The sequence below is a fragment of the Cydia strobilella genome, chromosome 2 (assembly GCF_947568885.1).
Source record: "Cydia strobilella chromosome 2, ilCydStro3.1, whole genome shotgun sequence".
In the NCBI taxonomy this organism is placed as follows: domain Eukaryota; kingdom Metazoa; phylum Arthropoda; class Insecta; order Lepidoptera; family Tortricidae; genus Cydia; species Cydia strobilella.
This window is the reverse complement of record NC_086042.1, coordinates 18453468-18479734: the sequence shown is the minus strand read 5'-3', so window position 1 is coordinate 18479734 and position 26267 is coordinate 18453468. Positions and strand designations below refer to the sequence as shown.

Sequence of the window (26267 nt, the reverse complement as noted above, 5' to 3'; positions counted from 1 at the left end):
TATAAAAATGGGATTGGCGTTGGCAACTGTCAATACATTGACATCTATAACTGTTTGAGATTTATCTTCATGGTTTGAGATAATAATTCATGCTCTTCGTTCGCCCAAGAAATGTTTTTTAAAGTCATCACCAAACAGGTGGGTGCACTGCACTGGGCTATAGTTTTAAAATGTGCCTGGAATAGTTTAGAAACCATAAAGAAGAGTTAAACCATAGATAGACATATGTTTTGTTTTATTCATTCGAGTTTCATTCATTCTTGATGAAAATATAGTGTCAACATTGTGGTCAACATGTCGGATAAGTTAGTAATTTACTTATTTTTCAGAATTCCAATATTTTATAAGGATATATAATTAAAAACAGTTCACTAAGATTGTCTTTTTATCAGCAGTGTTTCGAAATCACAAATTGTCCAATTGAATATGATTTTCTACTAACACACAGTGATCATGCGTGCTTGGTATTCAAAGATGTTATTTGTTTCCAGTGAAGACTTGTTGGCAGACGATTTAGGGGACCATAGCCTTGCAGATTATAACCTTGGCAATGAAGAGGAGGATCAACTCTTAGCTGATGACTACGAAAGCGGTCCCCAGAACGTTCCAACGTCGATTGATCCAAACTACAATGATGGAAGTGATATTAGCTCTTCAGAATTCTCAGGACATGGCATGCCATACAGTCAAGTAAGCGTTTTACAAGATCATAAAATCGTGTTGTTATGAATTTCACAACCTAACTAAATAATGTCATTGATACATACTTTGATTTGTATTTCAACCTACTTTCTATGGCTCTATGGCTGGTGATTTCTACAGCGCTTGGCTCTTCTCAAAAGTTTGTCAACCCCTGCTCTAACATTTCAATAAAAATCATAAAAAGTAAATTTATAAATTAAAGGAAAACGGAAAAATTTACACCTTGGCAGAAGTGATTGGACCATTGGAACACCGGTCCAATCAGTTCTGCCAACTGAGCCACGGAGGCCTACCAGATGTGTGCGAATTTTTCCATCCTTCCCTCAACGCCCTAAGGCTGGGTTGCAGACGTTTCTTCATAAAAAGTATATTTTTATTTGTGGTATACATGTTATTTTTGAAACACAAAATTAATAGAATTGTGGTTCCAATATTACCTCTCTCACTTACCTTTGTATTGGGGGAAGTGGTGTATTAATTGTTTAATATCCACAGCAACCATATCAACCTCCTGCAGAAGAATGTGTGGTCCCCAACATAACTGTAGAGGTGCCCAACATTCCGGACAGACCCATCCAGGACCGCTCCACTTATGCTCCTTACGAGCCTCCTGTGTATGAACCAGAGCATGCTGTCGTACCCCCTGCAATTGTAAGCCATTTTATCATTTGTTGTCCCTTTCACTTGCCATATATTCCAGATGTTTGCATCATTGTAAGTTTCATATAGTTTAATTGACTTGATAGTCTAAGATACGTTATATATGGTCGACCTTCACCTATATGTCTGACGGATAAAACTTATATTTTATGAAAGAAAATATGTTCATGAACATAAATAAATAGGGTTGCCTAATGAAATATGGTCAAGGCTATTTTTAATAGATTTTTGAAAATAATTTTTTTTCTTCGAATTTCACCGATTTGTCTGACGAACGAAATAAGTTCCAATGGAAAGTAGACAACTTCTACAACATGAATAAATTAGGTTGCCTATGTTTTTCCGGTCACTATTATGAGGTTGCCGTGTTTAAACAGGTGAGTTAAAATCGATAATTGCACCCATCTGTCTGACGCTTGAATTATGTATCAAAATAATGATAATTTTATTGCGAATACAATGTTATAGGGTTGCCTGCAAAAATCCGGTCACAAATAAGGGTTGCCAGGCTTTTAAAGAAAATAAGAAGGAAAGATTTTTAGCGATAACTCAAAAACGGCTTAACTGATCCCAATTGTTTTAACTATTTTCGAATGTGTTTATTAATCACTATTTTTGTGATTTTTTTTTATAATTTTTGGATTAATGGTTCAAAAGTTAGAAGGAAAAACCCTTTTTTTTCTTTCTGTATAATTATTTCCGAAATGATTCTCTTTATCAAATGTTGTTCAAAAACCCCTATTTATTTTGAAAGACCTATCCAACGACACTCCACACCATAGGGTTGAAACGATAAAAACAATGTCACACACATTTTGTTTCTTTCAAAGCGAATATTTCCGAAAATATTCACTTTATCAAAAAATATTTTTCTAAAATCCCTATTTATTTTAAAAGACCTATCCAACGACATCCCACATCATAGGGTTGAAACGAAACAAAAAATCCTTACATAAATCTGTTTCTTTCGAGGCGATTATTTCCGAAAATATTTACTTTATCATAGTGACCGGATTTTTGCAGGCAACCCTATACCATTGTATTCGCAATAAAATTACCATTATTTTGATATATAATTCAAGCGTCAGACAGATGGGTGCAATTATCGATTTTAACTCACCTGTTTAAACACGGCAACCTCATAATAGTGACCGGAAAAACATAGGCAACCTAATTTATTCATGTTGTAGAAGTTGTATACTTTCCATTGGAACTTATTCCGTTCGTCAGACAAATCGGTGAAATTTGAAGAAAAAAAAATATTTTCAAAAATTAATTAAAAATAGCCTTGACCATATTTCTTTAGGCAACCCTATTTATTTATGTTCAGGAACATATTTTCTTTCATAAAATATAAGTTTCATTCGTCAGACGTATGGGTGAAGGTCGACCATATATAACGTATCTCCTACTATGAGTCAAGTTATTAAATCCCAGCTTTGTCTGAACATCACACAAGTTCTTACACTATTTTCAGCTCGTGAGTCCATATATTGTTGGTTCCCAAATCATTTAATATATATGTAGCATAACATTTAGATATAGTAGTAGATGTAACAATATAATTTCATAATATTGTCTTCGGTTACCGCGATAGTTACTCATGAAATAAAACTATGAAAACGGATTATATCGCGTATATTCAATATACGCGATATAATCCGTTTTCATAGTTTTATTTCATAATATCATTTCAATTTAGCCATTTATAGTTAGTTATACAGTATACTTGATACATAGGAGCAGGAAATGTTCAAAAATGCCTTAAATATCACCCTCTTAAGACTTTGTATCTGAACACTGTATTGCAAACTGAAAAAGAGTTTTCAAATAGTGTTGAAACAGCAAATGTACTGTGTTATGCAGTGGTTGACAACATTATTTTATCCATTTTACAGCCTGCTGCACCTATTGAATCCCCACAAATAGTGCCATCAGAACTGAATGTTACTGTGCCAAGTAAGTTTTATGGTTTTCTTATCAAGGCTTATTTTAATACTACGCACATTAATTCATTATAAAAACGTAACACTTTTGTTTACACTTACTAAGCTAAAAGTATCACAAGTTCACTGTCCATCCTTTAAAAACCTGTACACTAATTAAGAATAAAATCCTATAGCTTATTGTACACAACCCCCATTACTAAAAAAATATTTCTACCAATAACCTTTTGTATGTTCCTAACATGTTTTTTTACGCGACCAACGCGCGAGGTTGAGAAACATGATTTATTCATTATTTGTAAAACAGGCAGGCAATATTGTTTTGCAATCAGTCTTCTTCATGCATTATATTTTTTTTTTTTCTTTAGATGGCGACAACCGCGAACGGTTCCTCTCTGAGCGGCCTCCCGGTGCCCAGCGAACTCCGCAACTTCGTGATATTCCTGATTCTCTTGGTGAGTAATTAATAATATATTTAATTTGTAATTTTCAGAGAACAACCGTTAATTTTAGTTGCTTATTTTGCTGCTTATTTGAGATGCGTCCTCGTTTACATCATGTGCTCCTGTAAAATAAGTGGTTTGAAAAATGTAATTCTACTAGTATTCATGGGCGTGATATTTTGCTGTTGTAATTGTGACTATGTAGTTACTTTACTACTAAATGATTCACAGTATCTGTGTAGTCTATAACGCAATAGTTTTGCAGACAAAGTGTTCGTCCCTTGCGGCGGGTACAGTGGCGGGCGCGGGCGCACGTCGTGGCGCAGCGCGCAGTTCCAGGCGCGCTTCCAGCAGCCCTACAACAACGCCTACCGCCGCCACAACGTGCACCGGGTGAGTGTCACCGCTACACATGCCTAAAACAACATTAAGTGTATTTATTCGTGGGTTTGTCGCTAGTTACGGCCTGGCCACGACATTGGTCTTAAGCGGCGAGCGGTGCGGCGGGCGGCGCGGCGAGCATGCCACGACTTCGCAGTAGCGTTGGCGGCATCGAGCGAATGGGACGTACTCAACTGTTTAAAAATGTCTTTGTCAAAAGTGGCTCTTCAGTGCCTCAACGGCAGGTCATATTTTATGAGAGATATTTTAAATATAAGAGAAGGTGTGCACTTAATAGACTAATAAGTATAATAGACGCCGTTATACGTTAGGCGAATTTAGAGTGTTGTGCGAAGAATATAGAAAGTATCCCGCAAAATTTTACGAGTATACTAGAATGAGTGTAGAAGCAGAAAAAAAATTTATTTCTTCCTTCCCACAACTTATGTTTAGGTAGTTTCGACATCCAAATTGTAGGCCTATTAAATATTTCCGTGATAAACACTCCCGTGTCCATATTCGCGCGCGAATATTATAAAAAACTTGTTCTACGATTCACCGCCTGATGCGTACCGCCGCTCACGCCCGCCGCGCCGCTCCCCGTCGCCGCCGGCCGCTCGAGTAAATTCGCGCGAGTCGCCGCTGGCAGCGGCGGGTCGTGGCCTCTCTCTACTTTCGCCTTATTTTGTAACATTCGCTTTTCGCTCCCCGCCGCCGCTGTCGCAGCGCAGGTCGCGCAATGTTGTGGCCAGGCAGTTATAGAGCTCTAAATAGCACAGCAACCTCGAGCCTTTAGAGATTATAATAAAAACGTGGAGTTAACATTCCGGCTTGCTAAATTCCAAAATTCTGTATATGTAAAAACCTAATAAATATTTCATATTGCAGACTTATTAATTTATGATAATAATATTGAAAACATTGTTTATTTATTATTTCAGGGCAACTTCCTTCAACAACGTCCCTCATTCCCTCCGCCCCAAGTGCGACCAACTTCCCCTCAGATCAGACCAGAACCGAGGGCAGAACAAATACGGCCAGATATTCGACCTGAGCAAATCCGTCCGGATATGCGCCCTGATAATAGGCCTCACCCTAGACCGGAAATGCGAACGGAACCCATGCCACCTATGGGACCAGAAATCTCCCCAGAAAGACCAATAATCCAAGAACCTTTTAGGCCCATGGAAAATCGGCCTCCATTTCAGAACTTCCAAAGATTCCCATTCAGACCAAACATGGAAGAGCCGCGTCCAAACTTCGGTCCGATGAGGCCTAACTTTGAGCCTAGATTCTTCCAGAGGCCTCAATTCAATCAGAGACCATTTGGCCCCCCAGTCAGAGAAGTCGTTCCTAACAGCCAACACATGCCTCAGATAACAATTAGACAACCACTGCCAGGCTTGCCACTGCCCGCTAACATACCTAAGCTGGATGAATTTGGGCCGAAACCGCCAGGAAGAGAGCCCGAAGTGAGGATGTTACCAGTCCAGCTGCCGCCTACCTTACCTGGTGCTTTAGCTGGGAAGAAAGTTCTTATCAACCCGCATTTTAAAGGAAATTTTCAACCGCCCGTTGAAGGTAAGGATTTTGCTGTTTTCTCTTTGACTCTACTTTGGAATTTAACATCTCGCAACTAATAAGGTCCTGGTTTAAACTTAGTCATGCATCATCTAATGAAACATTAAATAAAAACGCCATATTGAGACATTATTGCGAGTTGCTCATGCGGTGTTTGTTGTAACCAGCCACGATGCGGGCAGGGTTGGCGCTGCCCACGTACATTCCCACGCGCATTAAAAAGTCGCCACCCTTGAGCCCTACGCTGGAAAACAAATTCGGTAACTAATTGAATAGTGCATGCTGTGTACCTAATATAGAGTTTGATATGTCTTCTAGTGCCGCTTGTTTGATTTCCGTATACCACAGCTATACATACATAACATTAATAATGGCGAAGGCCGGTAAAAGCTGATTGTAGAGGGCGCTCCAAACGTATAGTTACTTTTTATGTAATTCAACGACAATGCCATAGACAATCGAATTTACAGCCTTCCCCATAAAAACCACACTGATGTAAAATTATGGGTTAAAATATGAGTGCACACATCTTACTCAAAAAGTCAAAAATATGTCCCATAACTCTTATGTCGGCGAAATAAAAACTGTGGAACATATTTTTGGGTAAGTTGTATGCGCTCATATTTTTACACTTGACTGTACATAGTAGAAACATTCAATATCGCGTTTCCCATTACTGTTTTTTTTGTACAATGCATGATGTGTTCTCTGTGACAAGGTCCTGTGCTACCAAGTCAAATTGTTCATCTTATTTTTCCCTTCTTAACTTCCGAATGCACTAGTTTCTTGATAGTAAATAAATTGTAGTAGATACATTCATTATGCAATAATTATTAAATAAATTTATATGTTTCTGGGATAAAATATTTGGCAATTATTTGTTTTTACAATAAAACATTTATTTGAATGTTTGCTTGAAGTGTGTTTTTATTTTTGATGACCTAGTCATAGTCCACTTTTGATCCATTATTTTCGATTGTTTAGTTAGAGTAATAGTGTGCATTTGTTACCCAGGTCCCATCAAGGATATCGACGACGCTGCGGAGCGGTTCATCGCGGAACAGAGAAACGCGCTGGCGCGGGCCGCCAGTAGGAAGTTCCCAAGACGATCTCCTCAAAGGTAACAACTGATCAGTAGTCTTCCATTCGTAATAATTCGTAATAGGAGGGCTAAGGTTTTCGGTGTAGAAAAGAAACTTCGTTGTAAAACACTAATATTTATAAATTTTATACAGCACACTTTTTAATCCATCAGCACTAGCTATTTTGGTAATATTAGTAGCACCATGGTACAGCAAATAAGAATGATACACTTGTAGGACACTTGTTAGACACAGACCGTTAAGGTCTGACTCCTGAGGCAGCTCAGATAACAATCGTCTTTTCAATGAGGTGAAAGACCTTTTATTAGATTCATAACCCCTCCAAGCCTGAGCATTTCTACCTGCTCGTGAGGTGAGCTGGGCAGACCGGTAGTGACGTCACAACTGAGGAGTGTCTTTTCAAAAGGGTTTATGAAAAACCATACAAAAATAAGCCTTGTGTGTCTTTTCACAAGGTTTAATATTAATTTAATATTAAGGGTTAATATTAATTAGAGAGAAATAGAGATAGATAAATAAACCCTTTTGAAAAGACACCTCAACTATTTATTTTATTTTAACGGAAATTAATTGACCGAAGCGTAGCGAAGGTCTACGGTTAGACTCGCGCATTTTGCTTTTGTATGTCCGGATGTTCTCCTCTACAGGTCGCAATTCTCAACCGATTCTCGTGAAATTTTGGGACCAAATTTTATGATTAAATATAATTTTTTTGTCGACCCGGTTTTTGGAAATTTTTCAAAATGGCGGAGTCGTGATAGCTCGCGCCCAAACAAATAGTCGTATCGATATCATAACAGTATTTTCTTTTAGAGATATGTTTACAGATTAAACGGCAAAAAAATGCAGAAATTTTGTATTGCTGGTTTTGGCGGTATTTAGATGTTTAGTTTTTACTGGAGAAAGAGTAGCCATATTTCGTCAGCTTGTATAAGAACTAGCGTGGCGTGTTTTGCAAACAGTCGCTTTTTTCGTTTGCAACGGGTGGTCCCTGGTTCGATCCTCGTTAATTGTATGCTGCTGCATAACTTTTGTATTTTTTTTTTCACTTAAATTTCGTATTGTTTTTTTATTTATTTTATATTTTTCTATTTTCAAAAAATGAAAATAATATTATTGATTGATCAAGCGCGGGCTAAGCGTATTCGTTTCATTTTTACAAGCTTTTATTTAACTAGACCTAAAACATATGGTTTTTTTTATTTTAATTTTCTAGTGTTCTTAACCGCGGAGCCATACATTTATTTAGATTTAAGTGGTTCTTCTTATTCCAAATTTCATATAGTTTTATTTACAGTATTTCTCTTAAAATACGTAGATTTTTTGCACTATAAACTTTGAGGTTTAGGTAGTATAGATTCGTTTGTCTGAGCGGGTTTATGGAGCCAATTATTCAATAATATTATTGAAAAATTCAATAAAAATTGAGAAAATTTTGCCCAACGCCTGTCCATGTGAGTGATCATCCATGTTAAACAAGATGGTGAAGTACGAATGGATGGTGAAGATGGTTAAGTTTAATAATAACTAACAAAGATGTCACTTTAACACAGGTGACCTAGCTAAGTAGTGCCTAATTTGCTCGATATGTGGTGACATCGTGAGGTCGAAACGGGCCGATTTTTAGGGTTCCTTATCCAAAGGGTAAAAACAGGACCCTATTACTTACTAAGACTCCTCTGTCCGTCTCTCCGTCTGCATGTCACCAGGCTGTGTCTAATGAACCGTGATAGCTATTAGACAGTTGAAATTTTCATAAATGGTGTATTTCTGTTGCCGCTATAGGAACAAATACTAAAACGTACGGAACCCTCGGTGGGCGAGTCCGACCCGCACTTGTGCGGTTTTTAGAGTTTCGAGCGCTTGATTTCGTGTGGCTCCCTTCAATATATCTCCACTACTAAGCATTTCAATACTTTTAGAAATTCAAAAATCAGCCAGGTATACAGGGTGGTTTGGGTCAGTGAGGGCAACTACCAGATCCCGTGCTGCTACGTGAAAATGGTCTTAGAAAACCTTCCCTCAATTTCAAATTAATGAATATTGGGGTTTACCGATTTTGGAAAAAACATAGGTACCTACAGGGTGCAAGAAAAAGATAATTTTTGACAAATGCCTGCGGCGCCCTTTTTCTCTTACCTACAAGCTTTTCACTGTAGGGTAGGGCAAAGCTCAACATTCAAGTCTTACATACAGGGCGCCTGCTTTACGCTATGAGGTCCCTAAGCGGCCCTATGCGGTCTTCGCAATAACTTTTCCACGCCACGTTTCACGTCAACCACTGCGGCTGTGTCCCTAATAGCCTTTTCCTATGTTTTTTTGATGCCAATCGATCCCATTCCTATCCACGATCAAAAGCTTGTATGGGACCATAAAAAACTTCGCCTAGGAAAGCCACAAATCGAGGAAAACTTTTCCCATACAATTTGTATGAAATGAAAACTTTTATTTTTCACATGCTATTTTTTATGCCAATCGATTCCATTCCTATCCAGTATCAATAGTTGCATAGGGTTTAACTAATGGTAATGTACTTACTAAAAAGCCACAATAATTTTAAAAAGCGAAATTTATAAACCTAGAAAATATTATGCTGAAGCGATCAACATCAAAATCAAAATGATTTGTTACGATTTAGTTAGTCGAAACCGTTTTCTCCCGAAATGGAAATTGTATGAAAAAAGTACCTATTGTCTATAGCTATTCTACCCTCTTATTTAAACCATCCTAGGACTTAGACACATCCATCTTAAGCTATGCTCGCGAGGTCTAAAGCTCACAGAGCCACTAGTATTTAGTATAATCACTCTTTTTTTATAAATGAACACAAGTAAATAAAATGCGATGTTTTATTACTCCATTTTTGAAAAGTCTCTAAAGCTCTGGTTTCCAAGGAAAGCGGTGCCGTCATATAGCGGCCGTAATACAGCGGTGAATGCCGTCAGGGCCGTCACTAGAACGTTGTTTAAACCAAATGGCGCGGTTTCCTAGAGGGCGGTGATTGACACCGTAACGTCAAAAAGCGGTGCCGCCATTTGCATGGCGGCCGTCTTGACGGTGTCGATAGGTTCGTGAACGTTTTATTTGATAGCTGTGCCATTTCTATAATTATATTATAGGTATTGGGGTTTTTTTGACCGGACCGACGTACAAAATGAGAACTGGAGCAGCGAGGATGAAGAAATTTCAAATGCCTTCTGTACCACGAAATTTGAATAAATGATTGGTGGCCGACGGTGTGTTATACGGCCGTGGAACTTTCCACGTGTCGTCACCGTAAAGACGGCCGTCTTTTTGCGTCCGTAATATTACGGCCGCTATATGACGGCACCGCTTTCTTAGGAAACCAGAGCTTAAGGCCCAATTGCACCATTCCACTAACCCGGGGCCTAACGTTATACATATATCTGATATTTGATTTGGAACCCAAAAGAGAAGGTAGACTAAACCTTGTTGATTGTTATATGTCGGTGTAATGTTTGCAGATATATAGAGAACACGACAATAGAGATCGTGAACGAGCTGGCTCCCGAAGCGAGCTCGTGGCGCGGCGACGATGACCTGCTGCGGCGCCAGGAGGAGTTCATCAACGCCAACCGGCAGGGCCTGCGCCGCCGGTACACTACCACCGCTATATTATACTAGACTAGAGTTCACAATCATCGCCAGTCACCTTGGACTTACCCAACGGGTTATGTTGGCCCGAGAGCCGAGAGCCACAGAACGCATGCTCCGTTCCACAATCCATTGGTTATACATTTGTTTAACAGATGTATGGCGGTCAGTGTCAGCGACGTTCAGTGGCTTAGGTGTTAAGGTTATTGGACTACTCAACATACTATGTTTGACAGTTCCAAAAAAACCATCTTTGAATTTCTTGAAGTTAAAGAATCGCTGCGTGTGTGTGGCACATACGCAGTGGGACCCTATCACTAAGACTCCACTGTCCGTCTGTCTGTCACCAAGCTGTACCTCATGAACCGTGACAGCTAGACAGTTGAAATTTTCACAGATAATATAATAATATATATTTAGAATTATCATATAATTGTAAGACCTGAGTGGACGCTCGAAGCGGAGCGTTCAGCGGGGCGTGCAGCGTGGCGTGGCTATACGTTTGCATTTGTTTAACATGCACGCTGCACGCTCAATTCGAGCGTCCACTCAGGCCTTACACTTAGCTTGAAAAGTGGGCATTTGTTGTAAAAGTGTGTCTACTGCAGCATGCGGTCCCCGACACCGCCGCGCCGCTCGCCGCCGCCGTCGCCGTCGCCACCGCCGCCGCCGCGGCACAGCCCCGAGCGGCGCCGCCTGGACCGCGCCGACCGCGCCGAGCCAAGACGCCCGCCCGACGAGGTATTAAAGTGTGTCTGCTGCAGCATGCGGTCCCCGACGCCGCCGCGGCACAGCCCCGAGCGGCGCCGCCTGGACCGCGCCGACCGCGCCGAGCCAAGACGCCCGCCCGACGAGGTATTAAAGTGTGTCTGCTGCAGCATGCGGTCCCCGACGCCGCCGCGGCACAGCCCCGAGCGGCGCCGCCTGGACCGCGCCGACCGCGCCGAGCCAAGACGCCCGCCCGACGAGGTATTAAAGTGTGTCTGCTGCAGCATGCGGTCCCCGACGCCGCCGCGGCACAGCCCCGAGCGGCGCCGCCTGGACCGCGCCGACCGCGCCGAGCCAAGACGCCCGCCCGACGAGGTATTAAAGTGTGTCTGCTGCAGCATGCGGTCCCCGACGCCGCCGCGGCACAGCCCCGAGCGGCGCCGCCTGGACCGCGCCGACCGCGCCGAGCCAAGACGCCCGCCCGACGAGGTATTAAAGTGTGTCTGCTGCAGCATGCGGTCCCCGACGCCGCCGCGGCACAGCCCCGAGCGGCGCCGCCTGGACCGCGCCGACCGCGCCGAGCCAAGACGCCCGCCCGACGAGGTATTAAAGTGTGTCTGCTGCAGCATGCGGTCCCCGACGCCGCCGCGGCACAGCCCCGAGCGGCGCCGCCTGGACCGCGCCGACCGCGCCGAGCCAAGACGCCCGCCCGACGAGGTATTAAAGTGTGTCTGCTGCAGCATGCGGTCCCCGACGCCGCCGCGGCACAGCCCCGAGCGGCGCCGCCTGGACCGCGCCGACCGCGCCGAGCCAAGACGCCCGCCCGACGAGGTATTAAAGTGTGTCTGCTGCAGCATGCGGTCCCCGACGCCGCCGCGGCACAGCCCCGAGCGGCGCCGCCTGGACCGCGCGGAACGGACCGACAGCGCCGAGCCAAGACGCCCGCCCGACGAGGTGTTCATTTACATTTAGTGCCAGTTGCACCATCCGCACTTGACAGACTGATCAACGTCACCCGGCGCGGCGCGCCGGTTTACTATGAATCTTTTCGTACAATACAATTTTGCGAACTCTTTAACGATGACAAACAGTTGGTGCAACCGACCCTTAATGTTGCACCAAAAACTCATTACCTTGGTGGATATATAGATAACTATTAACCCTACTACGACAATTCGTGTTACTATTATAGCGATGTAACATAGTGACTGCTACATAATGAAAGGCATTAAGATACGAGTTGGCTTTGAGAAACGAACGAAATTAGTTTCTTAGAAGGACCACACGAGTGTTTTAATGCCTAATTATGTACAGTTACATACACTACTTTATCTACACACATATTATAAACTTTAAGTTTCTATGATATTCACTAACTTTATATTTTCGCCGACATTGAGACATCGTTGCTCTCTGGCGAAACTCGCGGATTTGAGGTGGCGTCTCCGAAATACTTTAACGCGCATTTTACACGAAACTTGATATAGTTAGTTTAAAAACAACAAAACCAATTAATTTTATACTTACAAACTAATTAAAAGATAAACTGACCGTCAAATGGCGGTAAATGAAAACTTTTTTCACGCATGTCACGCATGCGTAGTTTTTTTTATTCAGAGACAAACTGGTCTATGGCCGATTGCCATATCGTTCGATACCAACCCAGCTATGCGAGATTTATCAAATAAAAATAAAACGTCATCTTGACTGATATTAGAATAGATGTCAATTCAAATTGCTTTTTTATCAGAGATATTCGAAATTTGAATGTCATTACTAAATCGGTTTTAATATAATAATGAAGCAATTACAATATTTTCACAGATAAGAAATTTGTTGTAACAGAACAGTTATTCTTAATGTTGGCCATTATTTACGGATTTTGAAGGCATCATAGAGGGCTTATGATATGTGTGTAGATAAAGTTCACGATTAAATCCGGTCGACGGAGTCTAGCCTAACACGCGACCGCCATTGTTATTCAGGAGAGCGAGTACCGGCGGCGCGTGCGCGAGCAGGAGAGCCTGCGCGAGCGCGTGCTGCGCGCCAAGGAGGTGCGCCGCAGAAAGAACGCCGTGCAGCTGCACAGACAGCTGCAGGACAAGTACGTATCACTTATGTCGTTAACCCGAAGATCCTATTTAAAACATTTCAAACGATTTCACTTTACGCTGCTAGCTTCATACGATCGCCGAAAAGTTGTCCATGAAGTAACGCACGATTGTAACCCTAATTATCCGCGCCCAGGTAGCACGGTAGCGTAGGTGTATAGCAGCCGAATAATGTCTGGGTAACAGCAATACCAGTTACTTTATTCTGCTTCTATACAGCTACTGTGCTACCTGGGCGATTTAATTTTATGCGTATCCTTTGCGCTCATCAGGCGAACGCTACCACTGCTACCAGAGAGAAAGATATAAAGTTTCTTTTTGTAGCTCGTACCCTAAATAACGGTAACCTTAGTAGCACTCGAAAAATTTCTCTCGGAAAATCTGTAACCAATTATTATTACATAAATGAAAATTTAATGACATCTATAATAATGGTAATTTTGCAGAGAGCGCGAACGCAATGAAGTCAAAGAGCCCAAGCCTGAACCGAAGCCAGAAAGTAAACCCGCTGCTTCTCCAGACAAACCTTCAACGACCAGCCCAGAGCTGGATAAACCTGATACGACGCGGTCTTCCCCTGAAAGGAAAGAAAAACCTGAAGTTGTGAAGAGAGACCGGTCACCAGTGAAGGAGGAAGCGGCAGAAGTCAATTCTACTTGCGGTAAGTGATTAAATACCCAGATACACTGAAGAATTTGCTAGGCTTCGTGGAGGAGCTGGGGTGGTTAGAGTAGCGCTACCTCGTTTCACGCAAAATAGGCACATTGGATGTCGATTTGCGGAAAATGCCCAGCAGACTAACTAACTAACCCAGATACATCTACAGATACAGTTAGATAGGGATAGTCAAGTTATTTAGTAAGTTATCACTAGGCTGAAGTGGCCTTATATGGAGCCATATATCCATCAGATAAATAAACAAATATTATAGGACAATCATACATAAATATGACAAGAACTTATGATATGTCAAGAACTTGTTTTTAAAGCAACCTAAATTCCAGAAATACGAGTTTGAGTGTTGTTTGTTTCGTAGCGTGCCGACTAATGATTTGTTTTAGATTAACACTAAGTAAAACGTCCATTTAAAATTACTTGTATTGCAAGATTTGAAAGTTCACATATTTATTGGAAGTGACTTATAATTGAGGAATTTCAGAAAACTTGACTCCACCACGCGCGTCGCCCGAGCGCGCACTGACGCCGCCTCTGCCCGACAAGAGCAAGGAGAGGCGCTGCAGCGAGGACGACGATCTAGCCTTCCTGCTCGGCGACATCGACGACATGCTCAGCGACGACGAGGACAGCGGCCGCTTCAAGGAGAAACCTAACAAGTCAGTTCCGGCTGCGTATTTTGTGTCACTTTAGAAATAAAACCCATAAAAAAATTCTCATAACACATAGGTACTATAGAGCAAGACTGCCAAATGCTCACTGTTAGGTTTCAATTATTATCACGTAAATAACCCTATTGTTGACACAATACGCCTACTAAGTATACAATGAAAAGAGTTGTTTGTTTTTGCGGCGCAGTCCTGCTTGCCATCTTTTTAAAACTGTTTTTGAAGGTTATTGTTTGGAGAACTTCATTCACAAAACTCGAATTTGACTCTCTATGCATTGTCTGTATGTAAGTATATATTGTAGTAATGTATGTCTTTCCATATCTCGAGACCGTGGGGTCCCGGATCCTTGGGAGGCGTGCGTGGGACCGAAGCCAACATCACAGAGGCCCTTAAAGACAAATTTGATGTCATGTAGAACGCCTGGTGGAACCCATTCACGGGTACAGCAATATATACCCGTGAACCGGTCTCGGGAGGCATTAGGGCTATTGTAGCAAAAATGAAAAGAGTTCAGGAGTATGGATGAAGTTTGACTGGAGCTTAAGATTGGGCTATTGTAAAGAGGTACCTGCCATAACATTGCGAACACGCGTTATCGAGGCAGGTAGTAGTACTCGTAGTAGTGTTAGTAACGCAGTATGATTGTGAACCAGAGCGGAGGCGGCGCCTCCCAAGCCGGCGCCGGCGCTGGCGCTGGACCTGCGCTCCAAGCTGCCGCCGCGGCCGCCCCGGCAGAAGATCGTCTTCCACGATGAAAAGCCCAAGAAGAGGAGAGGTAACGACACAAGATAAATTGATTACTTTGACACTCTGACCTTTAGTACAATTTTAATTGGTAACAAAAGTTAAATAATGTTAGCACGGGCATTGTATTAATGTTATTGTTAATCAGGATAATAATTACTAAATGCGACTAATATTTGATTATTTATCCTTCAACCCGTATGGCCGTAAATCTTACTATTATTGACTATTTAATAATTATTGGGTAATTGAATTATCCTTAGTTAATCACTAAATTATCTTAATATGCATTATTGTAACCAAAATTTAAATTTTGCAGAAAAATCTCCAGCTAAGAAACCGACTGTGACAAGCTCTACCAAAATCGATACTGAGCCTCCTCAGAAAAAGGCTGTCAAGGTAAGTCTCGCATGGTAATATTAAGTGAACGAACCATCAAATTTAAAAATATTTTTTTATTCGGTAAATTTTATCAACTGTGTTTTTGGTTTCAGCCAAAACAAACGACGGAACAGGTTACAAACAAATCTCGACAAAGAATAATATTTGAAAACAAAGAGGTAAGTTACTATCCAGTTCAGTTTATTCTCTGTAATAATAAAGCAAATCTGCTACAGAGCTTGCCATATGTAAACTAAATTATCAATTTAACAGCTTGAAAAAGAAAAAGAGGAGGACAAATCCAAGGCTTTCACGCGCCGCGTCGTCCTACAGCGGAAGGTCACTCAGACTAAAGAGAAATCCGTGTTCTCTCGCATCGAGGTGAACGACCCGAGCAAGCCCAACCCGGGCATCTTCAGCCGCGCCGTGCGCACCGCCATCGGGACGGACAAGCCGCGCATCGTCGTCCAGCGCGACGAGCCCGAGATCGAGTACGAGAGCGGCTCCGACGACGACCGCCTGCTCCAAGAGCACAGCGGCCTCGTCGCCGACGTCTCCAACCTCCCGCACGGGATCACCGACACCAGGTTGAAGACGTTAGCGGGGAGTGACGTGCAGGTAATACTCATATACAGATATCGACAAGGTGTACAGTTGGCGCAATTATGGCAGTTGCATTATGTATTGGTTTAGACGCAAAATGATTATAGCTTTCACCAGATAATATATTGGCTCTGCAAGAAATTTATTTACACCCCTATTACAAATGCGTTATCATGCATTCAGAAGTCAATGCTGTGAATTTTGTGAAACTCTTATACATGCAAATTCCAGTAATAATTCCCATTTTAAATTTCGGTAGTCGTTTTTGCCATTTGGGAGCGCAGAATGTAAAAACTATGACCATTTTCAATGATGGCGTGAATTTTACATTTTTATTTAAAATCCAGTCGGAACCTCTAATAACGGTTTTGAAAACAGTAGTTCCCGAAAGAAACAAATGTTTGAAATGAGGTTAATAACGCAGAGCTCTACACAAATGGCACTGTTCTATGAAAGACCTTGCCCAACTCGAATGAACATCAAATTATTAATTGTGGCAAAGAAAAAGTTCGCCAAAGCCCTCTCTGTAGTTAGGTTCAGCCCGCGCTAGTTGTTCACATCCACGAGTGACGGACTCTTAGATATCGACTTCGCGCCATCGGTCGGATAAATTTTGTAATATGTTACATATGCAGCATATATTATATATTATATGCTTTTTTATCACATTGATTAGGTGTGCAACTGTCATAAATGTCCCTAAGAACTCTCCTAGCGATATATCAAGTGCTGTTGGTGTTGTAGGTAGAATAACCCGTTATATGAAATAATTGCTTATATCCAATTTTTCGCACAGGTTGCGCAATAGGATATTTGTTGTTTATGTAACTTACATATATTTTCTCCAATATGCTCGGAAATGTTCACCTTATTGTAGCAAAAATAGCACGGGAAGTTCTTCTTTATGGTCAAACTAAAATAAAAGAACCGACCAAGTGCGAGTCGGACTCGCGCACCGAGGGTTCCGTACATTACACAATTTAAACAATGTTTTTTTTATGTGAAACGTGAGTGAAAGGTAAATTGCGGTTTACGATTTATGACGTATTAAAAAAACTACTAACTAGATCTCGTTCAAACCAATTTTCGGTGGAAGTTTGCATGGTAATGTGCATCATATATTTTTTTTTAGTTTTATCATTCTCTTAATTTAAAAGTTACAGGGGGGGGGGACACGTTTTACCACTTTGGAAGTGTTTCTCGCGCAAACTATTCAGTTTAGACAAAATATATATGAGAAACTTCAATATCATTTTTGAAGACCTATCCATAGATACCCCATAACTATATGTTTGATGAAAAAAAAATGTTTGAGTTTCAGTTCTAAGTATGGGGAACCCCCAAAATTCATTGTTTTTTTTTTCTATTTTTGTGTGAAAATCTTAATGCTCAACAGTATAGTTCTTATAGTTTCGGAAAAAAGTGGCTGTGACATACGGACGGACAGACAGACAGACATGACGAATCCATAAGGGTTCCGTTTTTTGCCATTTGGGTACGGAACCCTAAAAATTCAAATTATTTTCCAGTTTTAGCGGACGGGATGTTATTTCTGTATTGATTTTTACCTTTTAAAAATATGTACCCACTAAGAAAATACAATGCAAACAGCTAATTATTATTATAGTCGCGTCTACACGGGTCAGCAGTCATTTCAAGCTATAGGCACAGATTATATAATAGTTCTTACGAACAGATACTTATCTCTCAAAGAAAACGCAAATACCTACTGTTTTGATACCTACACAAAAATACAATGGAGTGACCTTCAACGCGCGCGCCGACACAACGCTAGGGTTGCAGACGCTTATTACAAATACTTAGGTGTCTTAGGTAGATATCTAGCTATAAGTGTGTCGTAAAAAACATTACTTATATCTTTAAAATAATTTAATAGTACGTACGTAGCTTGTAACTATCGTAAAAATAATAACAGTAGGTGTAAGTACCTATATTGAGAATGTCTACTTACTTTGCCTCATCCGTCGAAAGAGGAAAAAACTATACTTTTTATTTGTTTTGTTGTTTCTGTATCCATCCACACTACAAGCTGTGTTATTTGTTCGTGACGAGGACACTTCTTTAGCACAGCGCGCGGTGACGTGCGTGCGAGAGCGCGTGTGGCAACCAACTGGCTAGCTTGAGTCCCGCCGGCGGGAAGCGAGTCGTAGGTATAAATCCGAGCTCGCGCGGAGAGTTCCATAGGCCTGCTATAGGATAGTGAGATAGGAAGATAATAGTTATTTACGATACAAGTGCGGAAAAGAGGAAATTCGAAACGAGTGGCGATAAATTAAAACACGACCGCAGGGAGTGTTTTAAATCGACACGAGTTGCGACGTGCGAACGTGTATCGTACAACGCTTTACAGTATATATGGCCCTTTAAACTTTTGACATATGCACGAAAAGTGCTATTTGACGCACTAGTGCGAGAAAGTAGCACCATATGTACTGTAAACCAACTTACATGTTTCGTTCTTGCAAGAACGTCGTGTATGATCGTGCGAATACTGATTAATAAAACCAAAGACTACATAACTTTTTTTTAAGGAATTTTAGCGTCTCAGGCGTGCGCATACAGCTTATATTGCACAATTAAATTGAATGAACGAATATTGAATGGTACTGAATGGCAGTATGAGTTGTGCCTTTAACTTTAAAAAAATAATTAAACAGGGAAATTGTTTTTGACGTTTTTGATGTGAAGGTTCGATTTGAGTGATGCTTGATGCTTAAATAATGATTATTTACCTTATTTCCTAGCATGTTTGGAGAAAAGCACTATATAGGCCTTGGCAGGAATAGCAATTCGTGGATTCGTATTCTTTGTCGTACTTCGTGTTGCTTCGCATCGTCCGACAAAATCGATACTCATCCACGAATTGCCGTTTCCCGGCCTCTGCAATAATGTACTCTTACTATTCTTATAACCTCCTAAGAGAGTATATTCTTATATAAGCACTCAATATTAGTAATATTCTAGTCATTTGCACCTTGTTTCCTTTTGAGATTTTAATAACATGCTCAAAACTAAAGGGATTCCGATAATGTGGAGGTTTAATGTTTGTTACATGGCCTTTACCATATTTTTCTGGAACGTAAAACAAGAGCATTTATTCTCAAATTACAATTCGAAGCACCATACCAATACATTCTTCTATATTCAATAGTTTCTTAATTGGCCTTGTATAAACAAGCTGTGGTTTTGATTAAATGAAAATTGATGGACGAGATACAAAAATAACTCTATTATTCCTTGACGAGAGCTCATAAACACCTAGAACACTTGGCAATTTTAACACATGCCAAAACTTCTACATTAGTTAACTCATTTTAAACTAGCGTTACCATATAAAACATGGTACCGTAATGCTTGACGTAGATATTATATGTATTGTCCAGCAAACCATCCAACAAAACAATGGTGATTTCTAAAAAACAAAAAACAAAAAAATCTTATATTTGCATAAAATATGATAATATGTATATGTTTGACTAAAATTTTCACTTATAAAACAAAATCAAGCAGAAATAGTTATTTGTTTTAAAAGGGGGCAAAGTTGTTGTTTAACCTCTCGTGCTAATATTGATACCCGAGCAAGCGAAAGATTCAAAAATTGAACCACGAGCGTAGCGAGTGGTTCGATTAATGCAATCTTTAGTGTTGCGAGGGTTTCAAGGCACGAGGGTTAAACTAATTTTGCCACTGGTCGAAACACAAAATTTTTCACCACACCACCACAAGGAAAAATACTAACTGTAAAATATCAATTAAAATCAAAGCACACACATTCAAAATGAATGTTATTAAATATGTATTTTTCAAAATCATCATTTAAAAGTCAATTCTACCAGCAAACCTAAAAAACAACTCAAAATTTGCATTTCATTACTTTGCCTCACAAGTGGATAAAATGCAACTTTTTGTATTAATTTTTGAACAATCAAGAGTGCCTTTACCATCTGTGGTGGTGAAAAATATTATAAGATTATAACGTATTGAGACAAGCTCACGTGGGCAAAGTTTAAGATATAATAGTTTGTATTAAGAGTAGTAGTAGAGTAAAATGTGGAATGATTTTTATCTAAAGCACCAACAGCTAATTGTCTTTTGTGGTATTTTAAGGTTTGCGTGTTTTACTTTTAATTATTATACTTTACTTTTATTGAGCAAATTGACTGTTTTATGTCCTGTGATTATGAGCTGTGATATTTATTTGTGTATATTACTGTATATAGTAAATACCTATATACATAGATAAGATTTAATATATTATTTTATTATGACATGTTTAATAATGTTGTAAATGAATTGAAATTGTTCTCTGAACTTTGTGAATGTAACTTTTTCGACAATGAGGAATTTTTATATATAGTCAAGTTCATTTACATAGGAACAAACATCGTTTAAACATATGTACAAATATCCTTATATCGTTATAGTATTTTTCAAACAGCTTGGTTACGGTGACAGCAGCCATATCAATACATATCTTCGTTTTTAAGATTATAAATTGTATGGAGATGATGACTGTTACCATACCCAATCTATGTCAAAAATACTATAAGAATGTACGCTGTTCAGCTATATTCTATCCATTATTGTTCAAATAGATCTTTTTGTGAATTTGTGTATTTTTAAGTGAAAATAACATGTAATTTCCAATTAGAAATAAATATATCTATAAATGATCTTGACTATATTTGAGTATTGGAAAACACTGAAAGTTTTTAAAATATCTTATTATGTATAACAACTACATAATATTTTTTTTAATTGTCTTACTCAATCCGAAAACGCGTATACATCTTTTTACCACTGACTAACCAATCTGAATAGCACCCGGCTTAATCTTACTAACGAACTTTTACTATGACGATTTGGTATTGTAGTTGTGATAAAAAAAAATCTCAGACCAGTCATACCTAGAGTTGTACAACTTTTTCAGCAGCGTGTCATCAATTTAATCGCACACTTTTAAATTTTAGCTCAAAACGTCTCTGTTAAACATGTCGAACATGATCCATCGTGTCATGATCTTCTCATGATTATAAAATACACTAATAGTCGCAGGAAAAGTAGGCCCCTCTCTCTCTCTCTTTTCCTAGCCACAGCCCATTTCATTTGGGGTCGACTCTCTTTGTCAATGTTCGCCATACTCTTCGGTTCTGGGTCGTCGTGTCATTGATTTGGGCTTTCTTTAGGTCATTGTCTAAGTTTGAAGGGGTCTTCCATGCTTCCTCGGACCGGTGTTTATACTGAGGACCTTTCTGGTCATATGTTCCTAGGGTCTCCTCATTACGTGTCCATACCACCTAAGACTGGTTTCAGCGAGTTTCTCTTCAATGGGTCTTACTTTAAAACTGCCACGGATGAACTCATTTCTGATCCGGTCTAACAAGGTGACACCTCCCGCCCATACCAGCATCTTCATCTCCGTTTAATTATGTACTTTTGTGGTATGGACTTTTATCACTGGCCAGCATTCAGCACCGTATGTAAGGGCCGTTTTATATAATTTTCCCTTTATGCGCACCGGCATTCTGTTGTCACTTAGTTCGCTCGATAATTCTCGCCACTTCATCACGTGTTGATTCGGTGGGTTATATCAACGTCAGGAAAAGTAGGCCCCGATATAAAAAAAATACAGAAGACTTTTTTTCTAACTTTCTTCTTCCAATCGTCAAAAAAATACGTCTTTTTATCCTTATAAAACAAATGACAGCCGAATGGAGTGTACCTCAAATAATAAGCACAGAAGTAGCGTTTAAAAAAAATATTAAATCCATTTTAATTGCAGTATCTGGTCCATTCTAAAAACTTTCAGTGTGACTTATGTTCATGTGTATTAGCAATAATATGAACAGTTAATGTTACGGAGAGAATATGTATTTTTTTTGCGTTTATAGTAAGCCGAAATTTTACTATTTATTGGTCAATAATTGCATTTGATATAAATTACGTCTATCGCCAAATTTTATTAATGGCATGTGGTACTTACCGAGTACCGATATTGGAAGCCATAATAGATAATTAAAAAAATGGATTAACTACCTACTTTAATTTGTACATAACTATAAAGATCTAAAATCAGAATGAGCATGTCTGGGGCTACATTGGCTGATCTTTATTTTGACTTTCTCGTTGTAAAGGACTAAACTAGTGAAGAAAATTTTACGAAGTTAATTGCCTGTAGCAATTTGTAATTGTGATAAATTGATATGACAAAAGTTCATATGTGTATTTTCAAATCGATACACCGATTTTACTTTTCTTGTCACGTAACCGAATTATTCTGGTCAAAATAAATGCATGCCTTACTGTAAATCATTTTGTATTATACAATTTCAACCTGATAATATGTACTTAACCAGACCATCAGCATAACTAACTGTATGTTCATGTTGAGATTGTAGTCTGAAAATACGAAAAGTGTTAAGTGCTTAAGACAAAGGGGTCGCACTACAACCATAAAAATGTTTGAAAGGATGTAGAGGTGATATGAATAATGTTCATTATTCAATGTACCTCTGACGATCTCAAATAAATTAATATACTTATGTGCCATTTCGAATGTTCTCACAATTGATATAATTGTAACTGGTTCAAAGTAGCTAATGACAGTGTAACGTCTTGGTCATTCAACGTTTAAAAACTTTATGCTGGCTTCTTGTTGTTATATTCTAGTATTACCTAACTGTATATTATTGTATTTATTTTAGCTACCTAACATTTTTCTTATTTTCCCTCTAATGTCTAGTCAGATGTAAGTAATTTTTATGTTTATAAGTTACGAGCAATAAGCACCACGAAATGCTGGGTTAAATGTTCCAGAGCTTAATTTTGGACAAGGAAGATCGCAGCGCCAAGATCACGTTCAAGAGCACCGTGGCGGCCGGCGCTTTCCGCAAGAAGTTCAACAACAAAATGGTGGCCGCCAGCCGCCTTACCGTCACCTTGCTTTAGTCACACTACTTACTTTATTTCAATACATTATAAGCAATTTTTTTTAAGTGCGAAGTTTAATTGTACTGCAGAAATGAATTAACTCATTTAATAAAAAACTATTTAGACGCAGAACTATTTCAATCTATTTCCATAGGCTACGGTGACTGCTTACCATCAGGCGGGCCGTATGCTTGTTTACCACCGTCGTGGTATAAAAAGAAAATTAGTTGTACCTATCTAAATGTCACCAAGACGTATCTAACTTGATGTATATTTTAAAATAGTATGCCATAGGTTCTTTTTTTTTTTCAGATACTTATATGTATTTTTCAGATATACGTAATACTTTTACACTAAAGTGAGATGTGCTATAAAAGAAAATTTGTAAAAAAATCTTTAAAGAATGTATGTACCTACGTAGTAAAAAATGTTATTTTTATGTAAATTATTATTTACGTCTGCTTTTACCAAACCCAACACAACACTGACTTGGAATCAAATTTTTGAAATGTTTAAGTACTGAAATTCATTACATGGTCATGTTGTAACATTGTGTGAGCCATTTTTGTATTAGAAAACAACTGTCATTATGAATGGTTAAACCATTCATATACGTATAACACTACGCTCAGCAGGCTAATCTTGTAAAAGTTAAGCCTTACGGCAATTTATTTCTAATAAACGTCTTGGGTTTATTACTGACGTTTGATGAAACATTATTGACATTCTGTATTAGTTCCTTGTTAATTGTAATATTATCGCATTTTATTGTCTTTGTGAAAATTATAGCACATAAGACAGTAAATTACTACAGTTCTTCAATATTTTGCACGTGTGAGAATAAAACACAAATACGAATAAGAGGTTAGGTCTGATTATGAGGTTCTTTAGTGACGCATAGCTTAATTTTATCATGTGACTATACTATGTTAAAAACCATGTATGTTGTTTAATTCAAAGCATGAAAATAATGTATGTTGCATATTTTATGAACCCATCTATTGTATTGTACATATCTTGATGTAGATAAATTACCTCTAGTTTCTGATTGACAGCCGTTTTTATCCATTAGATTTCCTGCCTACTGAATAAGGTCCATATTTAAAACCCATTGTCCAATAGTATGAGGCTTGTAATATGTAGTTAGTTTTTTTTTCTGACACATTTACCTAAATCATGTGTCAATCGCAAATTAGATGTAACTTACGCCATTCTTTGTGCAACATCGGAACAGTAGGCAAATGTTTGACTTTCTATGTTAAAAACATGTATAGAATAAGAGTTTATTTTTTCATAAGATTGAGCGAATCTATGTTTTCAAACTAATCTGCACCTCAATAAAGTTCGGTCTCAAAATAAATGCTAAATTTATAGTAGTTACTCTAACTAGGTCTGTTCTTTTCTTACCAATTTATTAAAGGGCATGGCTATATTATATTTGACAAATGTTTAGCCTGACTCGGTCCGAATATAAAATTAACGAGTAAATAAAATTTATTTAGATGACTATTACTGGTCAGGTGCAAAATTGTCTCTTAGTTTATAGTTAATACAATAATTTGTTGCATCTAGTTTTACAAAAATACTAACAACAAATGGTTAATATTTGATATAAATAGTAAATATTTTGTTTGTATCAGCACATTAATTGTATATTAATCATGACACTTGAAATAGTTGCTATGCCTTGTTATATGTTTTGCTATAAAGTGTAGCAACAATACAAATCATAATTTTTATTTTCGATACATCCGAACACCGGATGGTGTTAAGATAAAAGTTGCATTTATAAAAAAGTTTACAATGTGTGTCTGTTTCTGGACAAAATTACAAAATGTTAGTGAAAGTAGTAAGAACGATATTCATTCTGTATTTTGCCAGTAATTACCTAATCACTTTATCACGACTGCTATGGGTTTTGAACAGGGACCGGCCCGCTATCCCTTATCGGGGTTTTATATGGGTATTGCATAAGGCTTAACTCACCATACCCATTGAAAGACGAAACCCTTTGTTTTGCTTTTAAAAACCCTTATATAAAGCTACCACATTTGAGTAATCGGTAGCCCAAATACCCTTACAAAACCCTTATCATCCGCTTACCAACACCTTGCATATTGCTTATAAGGGTTAGCCTTATAAAGGGCTTCCCTTTTAGCATATAAGCGTGCTAATTTAAGTCGTCTACCTTGTTCATAAAGCACACATTACTTCGAATCCGAGCGATCGTCGGCGGCGACGGCGGCGTTCTTTACTAGGCACGTATTTTCTTTCCTTTTCATACACTACCGTAGATATATTCTAATCCTGTCTCTTTCACGCAAAGGGAAACCTTTATAAAAAGCGCTTAAAGATAAGGGTAACCCTTATTAAGAGCTAGCCTTATTTTTGGTTAGCTTTTCGGTAAGGGTTAGTCAAAGGTAAGGGTATGAATGGGCTTGCAGTTCAAAAGGGAAAGTCTTTCAATGTGTTAGCCATGTTTAAGTGTCGCCCATTGAAAGGGTTTTATCGCGGAAAGGGTTGTCCGGTCCCTGGTTTTGAATAATCACTCCACTTTGGATGGTAGTCTATGTTACTGCGTTTATACAGTCAATGCATTCGATTTATTGATTATTTGATAAAACGATACATAGAGTTTTATTGATTTCATTATTTGTCCAGATGGTTACGTTGTATACCTTATTGAAAATATTTAAGTAGTAGTTAAATTGACTCAACGAAACGTGCAATTAGCAATTTTTTATATAATTTGCTATGCAGGGACTATTAGACTATAATTTAATGTCAACATGTTAGATTGTAAGACATTTAATTTTGTTGTAAACAGCATTATGAGAATGCAAGTTTTTAATGTAAGTTTAAAATATATCTTGATGTAAGAAGACGGACAAAGGACATGTCAACACATAGTTCGTGTTGCATTAGGCCAACAGATTTAATACATATTTGCTTCCCCATGTAACCGCTGTTCAATAAACCATTATGTTCACTA

General features: G+C 39.0%; 1 protein-coding gene across 2 annotated transcripts; it reads left to right on the top strand.

The window, feature by feature from the left end:
• Positions 1 to 270: 270 nt before the first annotated feature.
• LOC134752928 (serine/arginine repetitive matrix protein 1-like) lies at positions 271 to 26267 on the top strand. Of its 2 annotated transcripts, XM_063688714.1 has the most exons (19): positions 271 to 305; positions 492 to 690; positions 1198 to 1353; positions 3261 to 3321; positions 3677 to 3763; positions 4017 to 4144; positions 5074 to 5713; positions 5881 to 5973; positions 6728 to 6833; positions 10302 to 10433; positions 11040 to 11172; positions 13125 to 13243; positions 13697 to 13911; positions 14410 to 14584; positions 15250 to 15371; positions 15660 to 15739; positions 15835 to 15900; positions 15995 to 16339; positions 23162 to 26267. In XM_063688714.1, the coding sequence occupies exons 1-19, from the start codon at positions 295 to 297 to the stop codon at positions 23291 to 23293; spliced, it is 3000 nt and encodes a 999-aa protein (XP_063544784.1). In that variant the 5' UTR covers positions 271 to 294; the 3' UTR covers positions 23294 to 26267. The 2 variants fall into 2 exon arrangements, with proteins under 2 accessions (XP_063544784.1, XP_063544787.1); XM_063688717.1 differs by lacking the exon at positions 5881 to 5973.